Source organism: Schistocerca gregaria, chromosome X, assembly GCF_023897955.1.
Source record: "Schistocerca gregaria isolate iqSchGreg1 chromosome X, iqSchGreg1.2, whole genome shotgun sequence".
Lineage (NCBI taxonomy): Eukaryota > Metazoa > Arthropoda > Insecta > Orthoptera > Acrididae > Schistocerca > Schistocerca gregaria.
The window spans coordinates 513,678,659-513,695,199 of NC_064931.1; the positions used below are offsets into that span (position 1 = coordinate 513,678,659).

The 16,541-nt window shown below is 62.0% G+C and overlaps 3 protein-coding genes across 3 annotated transcripts; all 3 read right to left on the reverse strand.

Moving 5' to 3' along the window:
* Positions 1-1,256: 1,256 nt before the first annotated feature.
* Positions 1,257-5,538, reverse strand: LOC126298166 (uncharacterized; the record flags this gene model as incomplete). The annotated part of the gene is made up of 3 exons (XM_049989475.1): positions 5,243-5,538; positions 4,620-5,145; positions 1,257-1,301 (listed from the first exon to the last, which is right to left on the reverse strand). Coding segments are annotated over exons 1-3 (867 nt in total), but the record flags the coding sequence as incomplete, so codon positions are not given.
* Positions 5,539-5,560: 22 nt separating this feature from the next.
* Positions 5,561-7,389, reverse strand: LOC126298167 (spidroin-2-like). Its single transcript, XM_049989476.1, has 4 exons — positions 6,818-7,389; positions 6,508-6,771; positions 6,220-6,466; positions 5,561-6,100 (listed from the first exon to the last, which is right to left on the reverse strand). Exons 1-4 carry the CDS (start codon positions 7,387-7,389, stop codon positions 5,561-5,563), a joined length of 1,623 nt encoding a protein of 540 aa, XP_049845433.1.
* Positions 7,390-7,444: 55 nt separating this feature from the next.
* On the reverse strand, positions 7,445-12,623 carry LOC126298168 (mucin-19-like). The gene is made up of 9 exons (XM_049989477.1): positions 12,266-12,623; positions 12,076-12,119; positions 11,768-11,873; positions 11,127-11,463; positions 10,866-10,987; positions 10,247-10,307; positions 9,570-10,205; positions 8,626-9,457; positions 7,445-8,443 (listed from the first exon to the last, which is right to left on the reverse strand). The coding sequence occupies exons 1-9, from the start codon at positions 12,621-12,623 to the stop codon at positions 7,445-7,447; spliced, it is 3,495 nt and encodes a 1,164-aa protein (XP_049845434.1).
* Between the last annotated feature and the right edge of the window lie 3,918 nt (positions 12,624-16,541).

Here is a 16,541-nt window from a genome sequence, read left to right on the forward strand (position 1 = left end):
TGCGGCAGCGGGCGGGGGCAGGAGAGGATGGGAGAGACAAGTGGGTGAGGAGGATTGAGTTTGCGGGAGGTGTACAGGATCTGTATCCTTCCAAGGAAAAGGAGGAGATGGGGGAACGGAATGAGATCATACAGGATCCGCGTGGGGGAGGGGAGACGAATGTGATAGGTGAGGCGGAGTTCATGTCGTTCAATGATTTGAAGGGATTAATAAAAGGTAGGGGGGATGAAGATCCAGGCCGGATGGGCGTAACAAAGGATAGGGTGGATGAGGGATTTATAGGTGTGGAGTATGGTGGAGGGGTCCTGACCCCACCTATGGCCAGAAAGGAGCTTGAGGAGACAGAGTCGGGAGCATGCCTTGGCTGGGGTGTCCAGGAGAGGCGACGGTCGAGGGTGACGCCAAGGTACTTAAGGGTGGGGGTGAGGGTGATAGGATGGCCATAGATGGTGAGATAGAAATCAAGGAGGAGGAAGGAAGGGGTGGTTTTGCCTACAATGATCTCCTGGGTTTTGGAGGGATTGACCTTGAGCAACCACTGGTTGCACCAAGCGGTGAACTGGTCCAGATGGGATTGGAGAAGGTGTTGGGAGCGCTGCAGGGTGGGGGCAAGGGCAAGGAAGGTGGTATCATCGGTAAACTGGAGAAGGTGGACGGGTGGGGGGAGGGTGACGGTGGCGGCATGTTCGCCATATACAAAAGGTACAGAAGGACGGAGAGATCGGAGCCTTGGGGCACACTGGCGGAGGGAAAAAAGGTGTAGGAATCTGTGTTATGGATGGTGACATAGGAAGGATGGTGGGAGAGACAGGAACCGATCAGACAGACGTAGTTAATGGGAAGGGCGAAGGTTTGGAGCTTGAAGAGGAGACCAGAATGCCATACGCGGTTATATGCACATTCGAGGTCCAGGGAGAGGAAGATTGAGGAGCGACGGGAATTAAGCTGTTCCGAAAGGAGATGAGTGAGATGAAGGAGAAGGTCGTCGGAAGAGAAGGACGACAGAAAGCCACACTGGGTAATGAGAAGGAGGTGGTAATGGCAGAGATGCTCGTGGATGCGTCGGGTGAGGATAGATTCCAGGACCTTGCTGAAGACCAAGGTAAGGCTGATGGCAGTGTTGCGTTTCATGCGGAGTGTAGCAATGAGATCCTGTGTAGTGATAGGGGCATTGAGTTCCGTATGTGCAATGTTGTCCAAGTACTGGAAACCACGAGCGAGGGGAGGAACAGAGGTGTCAGTTCAATCACGGACATCCGGGAAGAGGGAGTAATCGAACTGGGGATCATCCGGGATCGAAAAATCATCGGAGAGGTAAGAGGCAAAGTGATTGGCCTTACTAAGGGTGTCAGGGAAGGGGTGATCATCATGGAGAAGAGGATAGTAGGAGGAGGGTTTAGTTCCAGTAAGGCGACAGAAGGCTGACCAGAACTTGGACGAGTTTATAGGTAGGGTACATTTAAACGGGTGCATGTCTGTTGCCAGTCCCGGCGTTTCTTAGCCGCGAGCAAATTTCGAATGTGTCACTGGAGTCACCGGTGGCATCGGAGTGTGTCCGGGTCACGCGTGTGGAGGAAGGCACGGTAGAGACGGCGGGATTCACGGAGGAGGAGGACGGCCTGTGGAGGTAAGGTAGGTCGATGGGGGTGGTTGGCGACAGTAGGGATGTGGGCCTCCACGGCTTCAGACAAGGTCTGCTGGAGAAAGGAGGCGGCATGGGTTACATCGTCAGGGTGATGGTAGGTGAAGGGGTGGCTATCGACCTGGGTGGAGAGGGTATCCCAGTAGGCATTCCAATTGGCACGGGAATAGTCATGGACATACTTTGGGCGAGGGTCATTACGAGGGTCGGGGCAGGGACGACAGCCGTCTGAAATGGTGAGGAGGACAGGGAGATGGTCGCTACCAATAGGCTCCAGGACATCCACCGTTATGTGGCCAAGGAGGTTAGGGGAGGAAAGGATAACATCGGGAGTAGAGTTGGATTCGGAATGGGTGTGCTGGGGGATGGGGATGAGGTCGCCTTGAAGGGAGGAGAGGAACCGATGCCACCGCCATAACTGGGCAGCGGAACGACGGTGGATGTAGAGTTGGATTTGGAATGGGTGTGCTGGGGGATGGGGATGAGGTCGCCTTGAAGGGAGGAGAGGAACCGATGCCACCGCCATAACTGGGCAGCGGAACGACTGTGGATGTTGAGGTCAGCAGCGATCACGTAGGAGGAGAAGGTACGGTCAATGTGGGAGAGGAAGTTGAAGGGAATAGGGACGTTAGGGCATACATAGATGGTGGCGTAGGTGACAGTAAGGCCGGGGAAGAAGAGACTAAGGATCAGGTGTTAGGTGGGGTCGGGAAGGAAAGGTTGGAGCCGAACTGGGATCTGGCGGTGGTCACCAATGGAAACTCTGCCACACGCAATCAGGAGGGGATTATTGGAGTGGTGAAGGAAGTAGGGCAACGTGTGGATGGTGTGGTGGGGTTGGAGGAAAGTTTCATTGAGGAGGAAGGCATCCACGCGGTGGGTGGCAAGGGTGTGCAGGAAGAGGTTCTTGTTGGCGGGAAGGGAGTGGATGTTGTTGAAAAGGATACGATGCTGTCGCGCCATAACAGTGATTTAGACAAGGGTGTCAAGACTGGAGAAGGTGAAATGGGCCTGGTTGTTGGAGTAGGTGGTATACATTTTTAAGTGCAAAATGAAACGGGCGGCGAGGGAGACCTGTTGGAGGGTGTGAGGGCACTGGAAAGGGTGGACGTTTTGTAGGACAATGGTGAGGAACCTGTTGATGTCCTCAGCGGTGGGGGGGGGGGGGGGGAGGGACGAAAGAAATTGCCAGGAGGTTTGGGGGCGTCCAGAGGATGGGCAGGGACTGTGAGTTCAGGAGTGGTCGGAGGGGGACGGTCTTTTCACTTTTGGGAGTAGGTGGGATGGGGGAGATTGCAGGTATTACAGGAGGCAGGGGAGTGAGGGTTAGGACACTGCCAGAGGAAGTGCACTTGCCTACAATGCGGGCAGGTGGGGGCCACGCGGCATTGGCTGTTGGGTGTGCATTATAGTGCAGACACCTCTGGCAGCACAGTCATTGAGGAGGGGAATGGGAGGGGTCGACCTTATAGTGCTGGTTGAAGAGGAGGTCACCCTCTTTCAGGAGACGGTCAATGGAGGGGGCATCCTCGGAGAAAACCCACATAAGGCGGGTGGTGCTGGCCGAGTTGAAAATATGGCAGACCACCCGCACCTCCTCCTCCGTGATCGACGGACTGAGCCGAGTGATCACGGCGGTGAGGGTCAGCAGGCGACGCGGGGGTTGGTGTTGGTGGGTAGGAGATGGAGAAGGAGCAGGGGTGAGGGAGGCGTTGGAGCCAAAATGGGTGATGGGGAGGTGGGAGAGGATGTCAGTATGGAGGGTTGGGCTGGGGGAGGAGATGAGAACAGAATCCCATCTGGGAGTGAGGAGAGAAATGGGGCCACAAGGGAAGTGTTGGCGGAGAAGGAGGGAGAGATTCCAGGCCTCAAGAAGTGAAGGATCAGGACGGGAGAAGAGGTATTTGTATAAGCAGGGGGGAGGAGGAGGAGGAAGAGGAGGAGGAGGAGGTGGAGGGAGCAGGGCCAGGTGGGGAGACATCTACGGCATCCTGGGGGGGGGGGAGGAGGACAGGGTGGGGCCTTTTTAGGAGCGGAGGTGGTAGTGCCACTAAGGCATTTAACGATGGCAGAAAGGTGGGTGGTGTCATGAGGGATGGGAGCGATAAAGAGGTGGCGGGAAGGAGCAGGTCCCGGTGTGGACGCAGCAGTCGGCATTGGAGATGGTGACGGTGACGGCGACGGTGACAGTGGTGGCGGTGATGGCGAAGGCGATGAGGAGAGTTGGGCATGGGCAGTAGCCCGACGGGCCACCACCCTAATTGGAGCTGCAGTGACTGGCTGGGGGAGTGGGGGGAAAGGATCAGAGGGAGAGGAGCGGGAGGAAGAAGCTGGAGAGGGGGCGACAAAGAGCAAGGGTGAAGGGAGAGTGAGAAGAGGAGGGATGGAAAGAGGGGGGTGTGACTGGGCACAACATGTAATGGTGGTGGTGGCGGCGGAAAGGGAAGTACAAACTGTAGTTGTGGTGGTAGTGGTGGTGGGGGCTGACATGATGACAGGGATAAACAAAAATGCACAGGACAAAAAGAAAAGGAAAAAACAGGCGAAGCCGAAGACCGATGAAGACGACGATGGACGAAGACCATAGTCCCACGCTGCTCACGCTGACAATGATAACGGCTGGCAGGAATGCTGCAGCTGTGACTGCTGCCACAGACGGGGCCGAGGCCGCTGCCGCTGCTGCTGCTGGAGGGCTGCCTGGCTGCCGGCTGCACCGCTGCTGCTGACCGGGCCCGCTGCTGCTGCTGCTGCTGGAGGGCTGGCTGGCTGCCTGGCTGGCTGGCTGCTGCCGGCTGGACCACTGCTGCTAGACAGGACCACTGCTGCTGGACGGCACCGCTGCTGCTAGCAGGGGCAGCTGCTGCTGGCTGGGGCCGCTGCTGTTGGAGGGTTGGCTGGCTGGCTGGCTGGCTGCTGCTGGCTGGACCGCTGCTGTTGGCCGGAACCGCTGCTTCTGGCCGAGACCGCTGCTGCTGGCCGGGGTCGCTGCTGCTGCTGCTGGAGGGCTGGCTGGCTGCCTGGCTGGCTGGCTGCTGCCGGCTGGACCACTGCTGCTGGACGGGACCACTGCTGCTGGACGGCACCGCTGCTGCTGGCTGGGGCAGCTGCTGCTGGCCGGCGCCGCTGCTGCTGGAGGGCTGGCTGGCTGGCTTTCTGCTGCCGGCTGGACCGCTGCTGCTGGCCGGGACCGCTGCTGCTGGCCTGGACCGCTGCTGCTGGCCGGGACCGCTGGTGCTGGCCGATGCAGCTGCTGCTGCTCCTGCTGCTGGAGGGCTGGCTGGCTGGCTTTCTGCTGCCGGCTGGACCGCTGCTGCTGGCCGGGACTGCTGCTGCTGGCTGGGGCCACTGCTGCTGGCCGGGGCCGTTGCTGCTGCAGCTGCTTCTGGAGGGGTGGCAGGCTGCTGCTGGCTGGACCGCTGCTGTTTGCCGAGACCGCTGCTTCTGGCCGGGACCGCTGCTGCTGCTGGTGCTGGAGGGCTGCCTGGCTGGCTGGCTGCTGCCGGCTGGACAACAGCTTCTGGCCAGGGCCGCTGCTACTGGCTGGGGCCGCTGCTGCTGGCCGGAGCTGCTGCTGCTGGCCGGAGCTGCTGCTGCTGCTGCTGCTGCTGCTGCTGCTGCGGCTGGAAGGCTGGCTGGCTGGCTAGCTGCAAATGGCTGAGGCGCTGCTGTTGGCCGGGACAGCTGCTGCTGCCCGGGAACGCTGCTGCTGCCAGGGCCGCTGCTGCAGCTGCTGCTGGATGGCTGGCTGGCTGGCTGGCTGCTGCCGACTGGACCACTGCTGCTGATCGGGACCCCTGCTGCTGGCCGGGGCCATTGCTGCTGCAGCTGCTGGAGGGCTGGCTGTCTGGCTGGCTGGCTGCTGCAGGCTGGACGGCTGATGCTGGCCGAGACTGCATCTGCTGGCCGGGGCCACTGATGCTACTGCTGCTGGATGGCTGGTTGGCTGGTGCCGGCTGGAGTGCTGCTGTTGGCCGGGACGACTCTTGTGGCCAGGACCGCTGCTGCTGCTGCTGCTAATGGAGGGCTGGCTGGCTGGCTGGCTGGCTGGCTGGCTGGCTGGCTGGCTGCTGCCGGCTGGACCGCTGCTGCTGGCCAGGACCGCTGCTGCTGGCCGGGACTGCTGCTGCTGCTGCTGCTGTTGGAGGACTGGCTGATTGCTGGCCGGGACCGCTGCTGCTGGACGGGGCCACTGCTGCTGCTACTACTGCTGCTGCCGGAGGGCTGGATGGCTAGTTGGCTGCTGCCGGGAGAACCGCTGCTGCTGGCCAGGACAGCTGCTGCTGGATGGGGTCGCCGATGCTGCTGCTGCTGCTGAAGGTCTGGCTGGCTGGCTGGCTCCTGCCGGCTGGACCGCTGCTGCTGGCCGTGACTGCTGCTGCTGGCCAGGGAAACTGCTGCTGCTGTTGCTGGAGGGCTGGCTGGCTGGCTGGCTGGCTGCTGCCGGCTGGACAGCTGCTGCTAATTGGGACCCCTGCTGCTGGCCGGGGCCACTGCTGCTGCAGCTGCTGGAGGGCTGGCTGGCTGGCTGGCTGCTGCAGCCTGGACGGCTGATGCTGGCCGGGACGGCATCTGCTGGCCGGGGCCACTGATGCTACTGCTGCTGGATGGCTGGTTGGCTGCTGCCGGCTGAAGCGCTGCTGCTGGCCGGGACGACTCTTGTGGCCAGGACCGCTGCTGCTGGCCGGGGCCGCTGCTGCTGCTAATGGAGGGCTGGCTGGCTGCTGCCGGCTGGACCACTGCTGCTGGCTAGGACCGCTGCTGCTGGCAGGGACTGCTGCTGCTGCTGCTGTCGGAGGGCTGGCTGATTGCTGGCCGGGACCGCTGCTGCTGGCCGGGGCCACTGCTGCTGCTACTACTGCTGCTGCCAGAGGGCTGGATGGCTAGTTGGCTGCTGCCGGGAGAACCGCTGCTGCTGGCCAGGACATCTGCTGCTGGATGGGGTCGCTGCTGCTGCTGAAGGTCTGGCTGGCTGGCTGGCTGGCTGCTGCCGGCTGGACAGCTGCTGCTGGCCGGGACTGCTGCTGCTGGCCGGGGCCACTGCAGCTGACTGAGGCTGCTGCCGCTGCTGGAGGTCTGGCTGGCTGGCTGGCTGCTGCCGACTGGACCACTGCTGCTGGACGGGACCACTGCTGCTGAACGGCACCACTGAGGCTGGCCGGGGCAGCTGCTGCTGGCCAGGGCCGCTGCTGCTGCTGCTGCTGCTGGAGGGCTGGCTGGCTAGCTGGCTGCTGCCGGTTGGACCGCCGCTGCTGCCCGGGACCTCTGCTGTTGTCCGGGGCCGCTGCTGCTGCAGCTGCTTGTGGAGGGGTGTCTGGCTGCTGCTGGCTGGACCACTGCTGCTTGCCAAGACCACTGCTTCTCGCCGGGGCCGCTGCTGCTGCTGCTGCTAATGGAGGGCTGGCTGGCTGGCTGCTGCCGGCTGGACCACAGCTTCTGACCAGGACCGCTGCTAGTGGCGGGGGCCGCTGCTGCTGGCCAGAGCCGCTGCTACTGCTGCTGCTGGAAGGCTGGCTGGCTTGCTGGCTGCAACTGGCTGGACTGCTGCTGCTGGACGGGACAGCTGCTGCTGCCCGGGACCACTCCTGCTGGCCGGCGCTGCTGCTGCTGCTGGAGGGCTGGCAGGCTGTCTGTCTGCTGCAGGCTGGACCGCTGCTGCTGGCCGGGACCACTGCTGCTGCCAGGGCCGCTGCTGCAGCCGGAGGTCTGGCTGATTGCTGGCCAGGACAGCTGCTGCTGGCCGGGACCATTGCTGCTGCCTGGGACCACTGCTGTTGGCTGTGACCGCTGCTGCTGCTGCTGCTGCTACTGGAGGGCTGGCTGGCTAGCTGGCTGCTGCTGAGAGAACCGCTGCTGCTGGCCGTGACAGCTGCTGCTAGACGGGGTCGCTGCTGCTGATGCTGCTGCTGAAGGGCTATCTGGCTGGCTGGCTCCTGCCCGCTGGACCGCTGCTTCTGGCCGATCCACTGCTGCTGGATGGCACCACTGAGGTGGTCGGGACAGCTGCTGCTGCTGCTGCTGCTGGAGGGCTGGCTGGCTAGCTGGCTGCCTCCGGAAGGACCTCCGCTGCTGGCCGGGACCTCTGCTGTTGTCCGGGGCCGCCGCTGCTGCAGTTGCTTCTGGAGGGGTGGCTGGCTGCTGCTGGCTGGACCACTGCTGCTTGCCGAGACCGCTGCTTCTGACCGGGACCGCCGCTGCTGCTGCTGGTGCTGGAGGGTTGCCTGTCTGGCTGGCTGGCTGGCTGCTGCCGGCTGGACCACAGCTTCTGGCCAGGATCGCTGCTACTGGCTGGGGCCGCTGCTGCTGGCCGGAGCCGCTGCTGCTGCTGGAGGGCTGGCAGGCTGTCTGTCTGCTGCAGGCTGGACCGCTGCTGCTGGCCGGGACCGCTGCTGCTGAAAGGGCCGCTGCTGTAGCCGGAGGGCTAGCTGATTGCTGGCCAGGACCGCTGCTGCTGGCTGGGACCATTGCTGCTGCCTGGGACCACTGCTGTTGGCCGGGACCGCTGCTGCTGCTGCTACTGGAGGGCTGGCTGGCTAGCTGGCTGCTGCTGGCCAGGACAGCTGCTGCTAGACGGGTTCGCTGCTGCTGCTGCTGCTGCTGCTGCTGGAGGGCTGGCTGGCTAGCTGGCTGCTGACGGCTGGACCGCCGCTGCTGGCCGGGACCTCTGCTGTTGTCCGGAGACGCCGCTGCTGCAGCTGCTTGTGGAGGGGTGGCTGGCTGCTGCTGGCTGGACCACTGCTGCTGGACGGGAACATTGCTGCTGCCTGGGACCACTGCTGTTGGCCGGGACCGCTGCTGCTGCTGCTACTGGAGGGCTGGCTGGCTATCTGGCTGCTGCCGAGAGAACCGCTGCTGCTGGCTGGGACAGCTGCTACTAGACGGGGTCGCTGCTGCTGCTGCTGCTGCTGAAGGGCTGGCTTCCTGGCTGGCTCCTGCCCGCTGGACCGCTACTGCTGGCCGGGACTGCTGCTGTTGGCCGGGGCCACTGCAACTGACTGGGGCAGGTGCTGCTGCTGGAGGGCTGGCTGGCTGGCTGGCTGCTGCCGACTGGACCACTGCTGCAGGACAGGAACACTGCTGCTGGACGGCACCACTGCTGCAGGTCGGGACAGCTGCTGCTGGCCAGGGCCGCTGCTGCTGCTGCTACTGCTGCTGGAGGGCGGACTGGCTAGCTGGCTGCTGCCGGCTGGACTGCCGCTGCTGGCCGGGACCTCTGCTGTTGTCCGGGGTAGCTGCTGCTGCAGCTTCTTGTGGTGGGGTGGCTGGCTGCTATGGCTGGACCACTGCTGCTTGCCGAGACCACTGCTTCTGGCCGGGACCGCTACTGCTGCTGGTGCTGGTGGGTTGCCTGTCTTGCTGGCTGGCTGGCTGCTGCCGGCTGGACCACAGCTTCTGGCCAGGATCGCTGCTACTGGCTGGGGCCGCTGCTGCTGCTTGAGGGCTGGCAGGCTGTCTGTCTTCTGCAGGCTGGACCGCTGCTGCTGGCCGGGACAGTTGCTGCTGCCAGGGCCGCTGCTGCAGCTGCTGCTGAAGGGCTGGCTGGCTGGCTGCTGCCGGCTGGACCACTGCTGCTGGACGGGACCATTGCTGCTGCCTGGGACCGCTGCTGTTGGCCGGGACCGCTGCTGCTGATTCTGCTGGAGGGCTGGCTGGCTAGCTGGCTGCTGCCGGCTGGACCGCCGCTGCTGGCCGTGACCGCTGGTGCTGGCCGATGCAGCAGCAGCAGCTGCTGCTGCTGGAGGGCTGGCTGGCTCGCTTTCTGCTGCCCACTGGACCGCTGCTGCTGGCTGGGACCGCTGCTGCTGGCTGGGACCGCTGCTGCTGGCCGGAGCCACTGCTGCTGCTGCTGCCGGAGGGCTGGATGGCTGGCTGGCTGTTGCTTGGAGAATCGCTGCTGCTGGTCGGGACAGTTACTGGTGACCGGGGTCACTGCTGCTGCTGCTGCTGCTGCTGCTGAAGGGCTGGCTGGCTAGCTGACTGCTGCCAGATGGACCGACGCAACTGGCCGGGACCGCTGCTGCTGCTGCTGCTGGAGGGCTGGCTGGCTGCTGCCGGCTGGACCAATTCTGCTGGCCCGGACCGCTCCTGCTGGCCGGGACCACTGCTGCTGGCCGGGACCGCTGTTACTATCAGGGCCGCTGCTGCTGGTCGGAGCCACTGCTGCTGCTGCTGCTGGTTCTGGAAGGCTGGCTGGCTGGCTTTCTGGTGCCCGCTGGACCGCTGCTGCTGGCTGGGACCACTGCTGCTGGCCGGGACAGCTGCTGCTGGACGGGTTCGCTGCTGCTGCTGCTGCTGAAGGGGTGGCTGGCTGGCTGGCTCCTGCCAGCTGGACCGCTGCTGCTGGCCGGGACCGCTGCTGCTCCCCAGGGCCACTGCTGCTGCTGTTGCTGGAGGGCTGGCTGGCTGCTGGCAGCTGGACCTCCAATGCTGCCCACGACCTCTGCTGTTGTCCGGGGCCGCTGCAGCTGCATGTGGAGGGGTGTCTGGCTGCTGCTGGCTGGACCACTGCTGCTTGCCGAGACCACTGCTGCTGCTGGTGCTGGAGGGCTGCCTGGTTGGCTGGCTGCTGCCGACTGGACTACAGCTTCTGACCAGGACCGCTGCTACTGGCTGGGGCCGCTGCTGCTGGCCGGAGCTGCTGCTGCTGCTGCCGCTGCTGCTGCTGCTGCTGGAAGGCTGGCTGGCTGGCTGCTAAAAACTGGCTGGACCGCTGCTGCTGGCCGGGACAGCTGCTGCTGCCCGGGACCACTGCTTCTGGCCGGCGCCACTGCTGCTGCTGGAGGGGTGGCAGGCTGTCTGTCTGCTTCAGGCTGGACCGCTGCTGCTGGCCGTGACTGCTGCTGCTGCAAGGGCCGCTGCTACAACTGCATCTGAAGGGCTGGCTGGCTGGCTGGCTGGCTGGCTGCTGCCGGCTGGACCACTGCTGCTGGACGGGACCACTGCTGATGGACGGCACCGCTGCTGCTGGCTGGGGCAGCTGCTGCTGGCTGAGGCCGCTGCTGCTGCTGCTGGAGGGCTGGCTGGCTGACTTTCTTCTGCCCGCTGGACCACTGCTGCTGGCTGGACTGCTGCTGCTTGCCGAGAACACTGCTTTTGGCCGGGACCGCTGCTGTTGCTGGTGCTGGAGGGCTGCATGGCTGGCTAGGTGGCTGGATGCTGACAGCTGGACCACAGCTTCTGGCCAGGACCGCTGCTAGTGGCTGGGGCCGCTGCTGCTGGCCGGAGCCGCAGCTGCTGCTGCTGCTGGAAGGCTGGCTGGCTGGCTGGCTGCAACTGGCTGGACCACTGCTGCTGGCCGGGACAGCTGCTGCTGCCTGGGACCACTGCTGCTGGCCGGCGCCGCTGCTGCTGCTGGAGGGCTGGCAGGCTGTCTGTCTGCTGCAGGCTAGACCGCTGCTGCTGGCCGGGACTGCTGCTGCTGCCAGGGCCGCTACTGCAGCCGTAGGGCTGGCTGATTGTGGCCAGGACCGCTGCTGCTGGCCGGGACCATTGCTGCTGCTGGGACCACTGCTGCTGGCCGCGGCCGCTGCTGCTGCCGGAGGGCTGGATGGCTGGCTGGCTGCTGCCGGGAGAACCGCTGCTGCTGGCCGGGACAGCTACTGGTGGCCGGGGTCGCTGCTGCTGCTGATGGGCTCGCTGGCTGGCTGGCTCCTGCCGGCTGGACCGCAGCTGCTGCCCGAGACCACTGCTGCTGGCCGGGACCACTGATGCTGGCCGATGCAGCAGCTGCTGCTGCTGCTGCTGGAGGGCTGGTTGGCTGGCTTTCTGCTGCCCACTGGACCGCTGCTGCTGGCCGGGACCGCTACTGCTGCACGTGACCGCCGCTGTTGGCCAGGGCCGCTGCTGCTGCAGCTGCTTCTCGAGGGGTGGCTGGCTGGTTTTCTACTGCCCGCTGGACTGCTGCTGATGGAGAGCTGGCTTGCTGGCGAGCTGCTGCTCGTTGGACCGCTGCTACTGGCCGGGATTTCTGCTTCTGGCCGGGAACGCTGCTGCTGGCTGAGACTGTTGTTGCTGGCCATGACCGCTGCTGCTGGCCGGGACCGCTGCTGCTGGCCGGGACCGCTGCTGCTGGCCAGGGCTGCTGTTGCTGCTACTGCTGGAGGGCTGGCTCGCTGGCTGGCAGCTGACGGCTGGACCACTGCTGCTGGACGGGACTGCTGCTGCTGGCCGGGGCAGCTGCTGCTGGTCGGGGCCGCCGCTGCTGCTGCTGCTGCTGCTGCTGCTGCTGCTGCTGCTGGAGGGCTGGCTTGCTGTCTGGCTTGCTTGCTGCTGCCGGCTGGACCACTGCTTCTGGCTGGGCAGCTGCTGCTGGCCGTTACCACTGCTGCTGACCGGCGCCGCTGCTGCTGCTGGAGGGTTGGTGGGCTGTCTGTCTGCTGCCGGCTGGACCGTTGCTGCAGGCTGGGACCGCTGCTGCCAGCCGGGATCGCTGCTGCTGGCCGGGGCTGCTGCTGCTGCTGCTGCTGCTGCTGCTGGAGGGCTGGATTGCTCGCAGGCTGCTGCCGGCTGGACCTCTGCTACTGGCCTGCATTGTTGCAGCTGGAAGGGACCGCTGCTGCTGGCCGAGACCATTGCTGCTGGACTGGATCGCTGATGCTGGCCGGGTCCACTGCTTCTGCCCGGGACCCAGCTGTTGCTGCTGCTGAAGGGCTGGTTGGCTGGCTGGCTGGCTGGCTGTCTGCTGCCAGCTGGCCGCTGGTGCTGGCCGGGACCGCTGCTGCTGGCCGGCACTGCTGCTGATGGCCAGGGCCGCTGCTGCTGCTACTGCTGGAGGGCTGGCTGGCTGGCTGGCTGCTGCCAGCTGGACCGATGCAACTGGCCGGGACCACTGCTGCTGCTGCTGCTGGAGGGCTGGCTGGCTGCTGCCGGCTGGACCAATTCTGCTGGCCAGGACAGCTCCTGCTGGCCGGGACCACTGCAGCTGGCCAGGGCCACCGCTGCTGCTGCTGCTGGAGGGCTGGCTGGCTGCTGCCGGCTGGCCCATTGCTGCTCACCGGGACCACTGCTGCCCGCCGGGACCGCTGTTACTGTCGGGGCCGCTGCTGCTGGTCGGAGCCACTGCTGCTGCTGCTGCTGGTGCTGGAAGGCTTGTTGGCTGGCTGCTGCCGGCTTGACCGCTGCTGCTGGCCGGGACTACTGCTGCTGGCCAGGGCCGCTGTTGCTGCTGGTGTTGGAGGGCTGGCTGGCTGGGTGGCTGCTGCCGGCTGGACCGCTGCAGCTGGCCAGGGCCGCTGCTGGTGCTGGAGGTGTGTCTGGCTGGCTGGCTGGCTGCTGCTGGGTGGACCACTGCTGCTGGCCGGGACTGCTGCTGCTGGCCGGGACTGCTGCTGCTGGCCAGGACCGCTGCTGCTGGCTGGGACCGCTGCTGCTGGCCAGGTCCGCTGCTGCTGCTGGTGCTGGAGGGCTGGCTGGTTGGCTTGCTGCTGCCGGGTGGACCGCTGCTGCTGGCCGGGACCGCTGCTGCTGGCTGGGGCCGTTGCTGCTGGCTGGGACCCCCGCTGCTGGCCGGGACTACCGCTGCTGGCCGGGACCGCTGCTGCTGGCCAGGGCCGCTGCTGCTGCTGGTGCTGGAGGGCTGGCTGGCTGCTGCCGGCTGGACCGCTGCTGCAGGCCGGGACCGCTGCTGCTGGCTGGATCCGCTGCTGCTGGTCGGGGCCGTTACTGCATGCCGGGACCACTTCTGCTGGCTGGGACCGCTGCTGCTGGCTGTGGCCGCTGCTGCTGCTGGTGCTGGAGGGCTGGCTGGCTAACTGGCTGCTGCCGGCTGGACCACTGCTGTAGGCTAGGACCGCTGCTGCTGGCCGGGACTGCTGCTGCAGGCCGAGACCCTTGCTACTGGCCGGGACTGCTGCTGCTGGCCGGGACCACTGCTGCTGGCCGTGGCCGCTGCTGCTGCTGGTGCTGGAGGGCTGGCTGGCTAACTGGCTGCTGCCGGCTGGACCACTGCTGCAGGCTAGGACCGCTGCTGCTGGCCGGGACTGCTGCTGCAGGCCGAGACTGCTGCTACTGGCCGGGACTGCTGCTGCTGGCCGGGACCACTGCTGCTGGCCGTGGCCGCTGCTGCTGCTGGTGCTGGAGGGCTGGCTGGATGGGTGGCTGCAGCCGGCTGGACTGCTGCTGCTGGCCGGGACCGCTGTTGCTAGCCAGGGCCGCTACTGCTGCTAGTGCTGGAGGGCTGGCTGGCTGGCTGGCTGTTGCCAGCTGGACCGCTGCTGCTGGCCGGGACCGCTGTTGCTGGCCAGGGCCGCTGCTGCTGCTGGTGCTTGAGGGTTGGCTGGCTGGGTGGCTGCTGCCGACTGGACCGCTGCTGCTGCCCGGTACCGCTGTTGCTTGGTTGGAGCGTTGCTGGCCCGCTGCTGCTCACCTGGCTGGCACCTGAAAACCTAGCGCTTTGATTAGTGCTGGAATGGCACAATCGAAGGGCGGTATCCTTTCGGAGTACCGCATGAAGTGTCCCTTATATTTTGTTGTTATCTTTCACTGCACATGCCATTACGTCATCATTTTAAAAAGATAGTTCCTTTCATTGGGAACTTTATTTTAATAGGTTATTGTGGTGGAGGGAGAACGTAAACTCTGTTGTCTATTGGCTCTTGTGTTATGCCCCATGGTTGGTGGTCTCCAACGAATGAGAAGTTGGCTGCTGTTTACCAAATGCTGGACGTCGGCCGTGCGGTGGCAGTTACTCGCCGGTAGTACTTGTGCCTTGTGTTGAAAGTGCAGGCTGTTGGGCTCTGATAGCAGGCAGCCAAGATAGGGCAAGCCTGATTCCATCCTTCATATTCGTGTTATTAGGGTGTTTAAGTATTTCGATGGCCTCTTTTATTTTGCGTTTTGTCATAACCGGCTGCTTGGCTAACACACAGCCTTTGCTGAATTTTATTGCTTTTCTGCAATTTTGCTGATGTCCTGTCACTACAGATTTGTTGTGCCCTAGACGAATATAGCGCTTGTGTTTCCTAATGCACGTTGCTATTGGCCTGCCAGTCTCGCTGATGTATGCCTTTCCTTATTCGCATTCCACAATGTACACACATGCAGTGTGTAATGCATCCACCTTGTCCTTAGTGGAGCCTAGCACGTCCTGGATCCTGCTACCACTATAGAAGACAGGCTGCACCCCAACCCGGCGACGGTGTTTGCCTATTCGGTCAGTAACGTTTTTCACATAAGGTAAGTGCACTGTTGGCTGCAGTTTGTCTGTTTCTTGCTTATCTTTCTTACTTGTGTTCGTCATGGCTGTGTGGACCGACTTATGGCTGTAGCCATTGGCTAGAAACGTTGTGCGTAGCCTTTTAAGCTCAGCTGTTACGTTTTGAGACTAACTTAGTTGCTGCGAACGGATTGCCAAAGAACAGATGAGTAGGCTTGCGATATAGTCTGTGCCCCAGTGTGCCCTCCCATTGTCCTGTATACTTTGATGTCTAGAAATGGAATTGCACCATTCTTCTCCACTTCGAGCGTGAACTGTATCTTCCCTTGCACGTTTTTCAAATATTCACGAAACTTGTGTAGCTCTGCTTCACCATGAGGCCACATAGCGAACGTGTTGTCCACGTATCTGAACCAAAAACATGGGCATAAAGGAGCTGTACCAAGGTCCGTTGCTTCAAAGGCCTCCATGAATATGTCTGCTGCCAGCAGAGATAGGGGAGACCCCTCTATGCCGTCTGTCTGCTCGTAGTATTTTCCTTGTCATTTGAAGTACGATGAAGTCAGGTACAGCTCAACCAGGTCGCATATGTCTGGCGAGACATGCTCCTGAAGGATGCAGATAGTTTCATCTACTGGCACGTTCGTAAATAGTGATTTCACGTCAAAGCTGACCATGATGTCGGTAGGTAAAACTGTTTCTCCCTTTAGGCATTCTATAAAGTGCTTAGAGTTCTTCACATAAAAGTCCGTCTTAACTACTAGACGTCTTAATTTTCAGGCTAGATACTTTGCCAAATCCAGAAGCAGTAGTTTTATACGTTACGACGCTGTACCATACCCAGAAAACTTTTATGCCGACTTACTCTGGCCGCGGTAGCCTACGCAATTATATTAGCAACCTGTATGGGTAGAAAACACACAGCAACATTCGCAAACTGGAAACGTTCAGGAAGAAGAAAGGGAAACTTATCAACGATCTTATCTACTTGAAGAGGTGTTGGGATCATGAATGACATTGTACCTAAATTTCTTCAGCTTAAATTTAACATTGACACTCACAAAACAAGAAGCATCTACAGATGAGCCAGTAAATCTCTTCTGAAGGAGCGTATTCAGCAGGTATGAAGAGAACTTGACTTCAACAACAAACAGTTGTTGCAAATACATCTTCTGGTATCAGCTACGTTATCGCCTTCCGACTGGAATCACTCAACTGCATGCACATACAACTAGTGAAACCACTGCCACGCACCAGAAGAAATTTGAGCAGCTAGCAAAGATGAGTTTATAAAGAAGCATAATAATGATGAAGATAAACTGGGTATCAAACTGTTACAGGGTGTATACGTGGAAAAGGAAAAAAAATCCCGGATTTCCCATTTAAAAATTCACTTTCTCCCAGATGAAAACACACTTTTTCCGTGTTATTAAGTGACAGTATATTTTCCCTCGGAACTGTAAAACTTAACCCTTTGAATGTTTATGTTTTCATACACTGAATAGAATTTCCCGGCACTTTAGAAAACGAAGCTCAGGGAAGAAAACACCTTTTGGAAAGATTTTTGTTGTGCAACAACATGTACAATGTATATTTTCGTATTACGAAATGCAATGGACTCCCTCGTAAAATTAGTCCTAGATGTGTTCAAGGCTAGGGACTATGCCCAGGCTACATTTTGTGACCCGAGCAGAGCCTTTGACTGTGTAAAGCATGACACTGTCCTGAATAAGCTAGTTTACTATGGTT

Coding starts and splice junctions, on each gene's coding strand:
- LOC126298167 (XM_049989476.1), bottom strand. CDS start 7,389: ATGGTCCCGGCCAGCAGCAGCTGTCCTGGCCAGCAATCAGCCAGACCT. Junction 6,467..6,507: donor ACTAGCCATCCAGCCCTCTG/GCAGCAGCAGTA, acceptor CCCGGCCAGCAG/CAGCGGTCCCGGCCAGCAAT. Junction 6,101..6,219: donor CAGTAGCATCAGTGGCCCCG/GCCAGCAGATGC, acceptor GGTCCCAATTAG/CAGCAGCTGTCCAGCCGGCA.
- LOC126298168 (XM_049989477.1), bottom strand. CDS start 12,623: ATGGGCCAGCCGGCAGCAGCCAGCCAGCCCTCCAGCAGCAGCAGCAGC. Junction 10,206..10,246: donor AGCAGCAGCGGCCCCAGCCA/GTAGCAGCGGTC, acceptor TCCAGTCGGCAG/CAGCCAGCCAACCAGGCAGC. Junction 9,458..9,569: donor CAGCAGCAGCAGCAGCAGCA/GTGACCCCGGTC, acceptor TCCGGCCAGCAG/CAGCGGTCCCAGCCAGCAGC.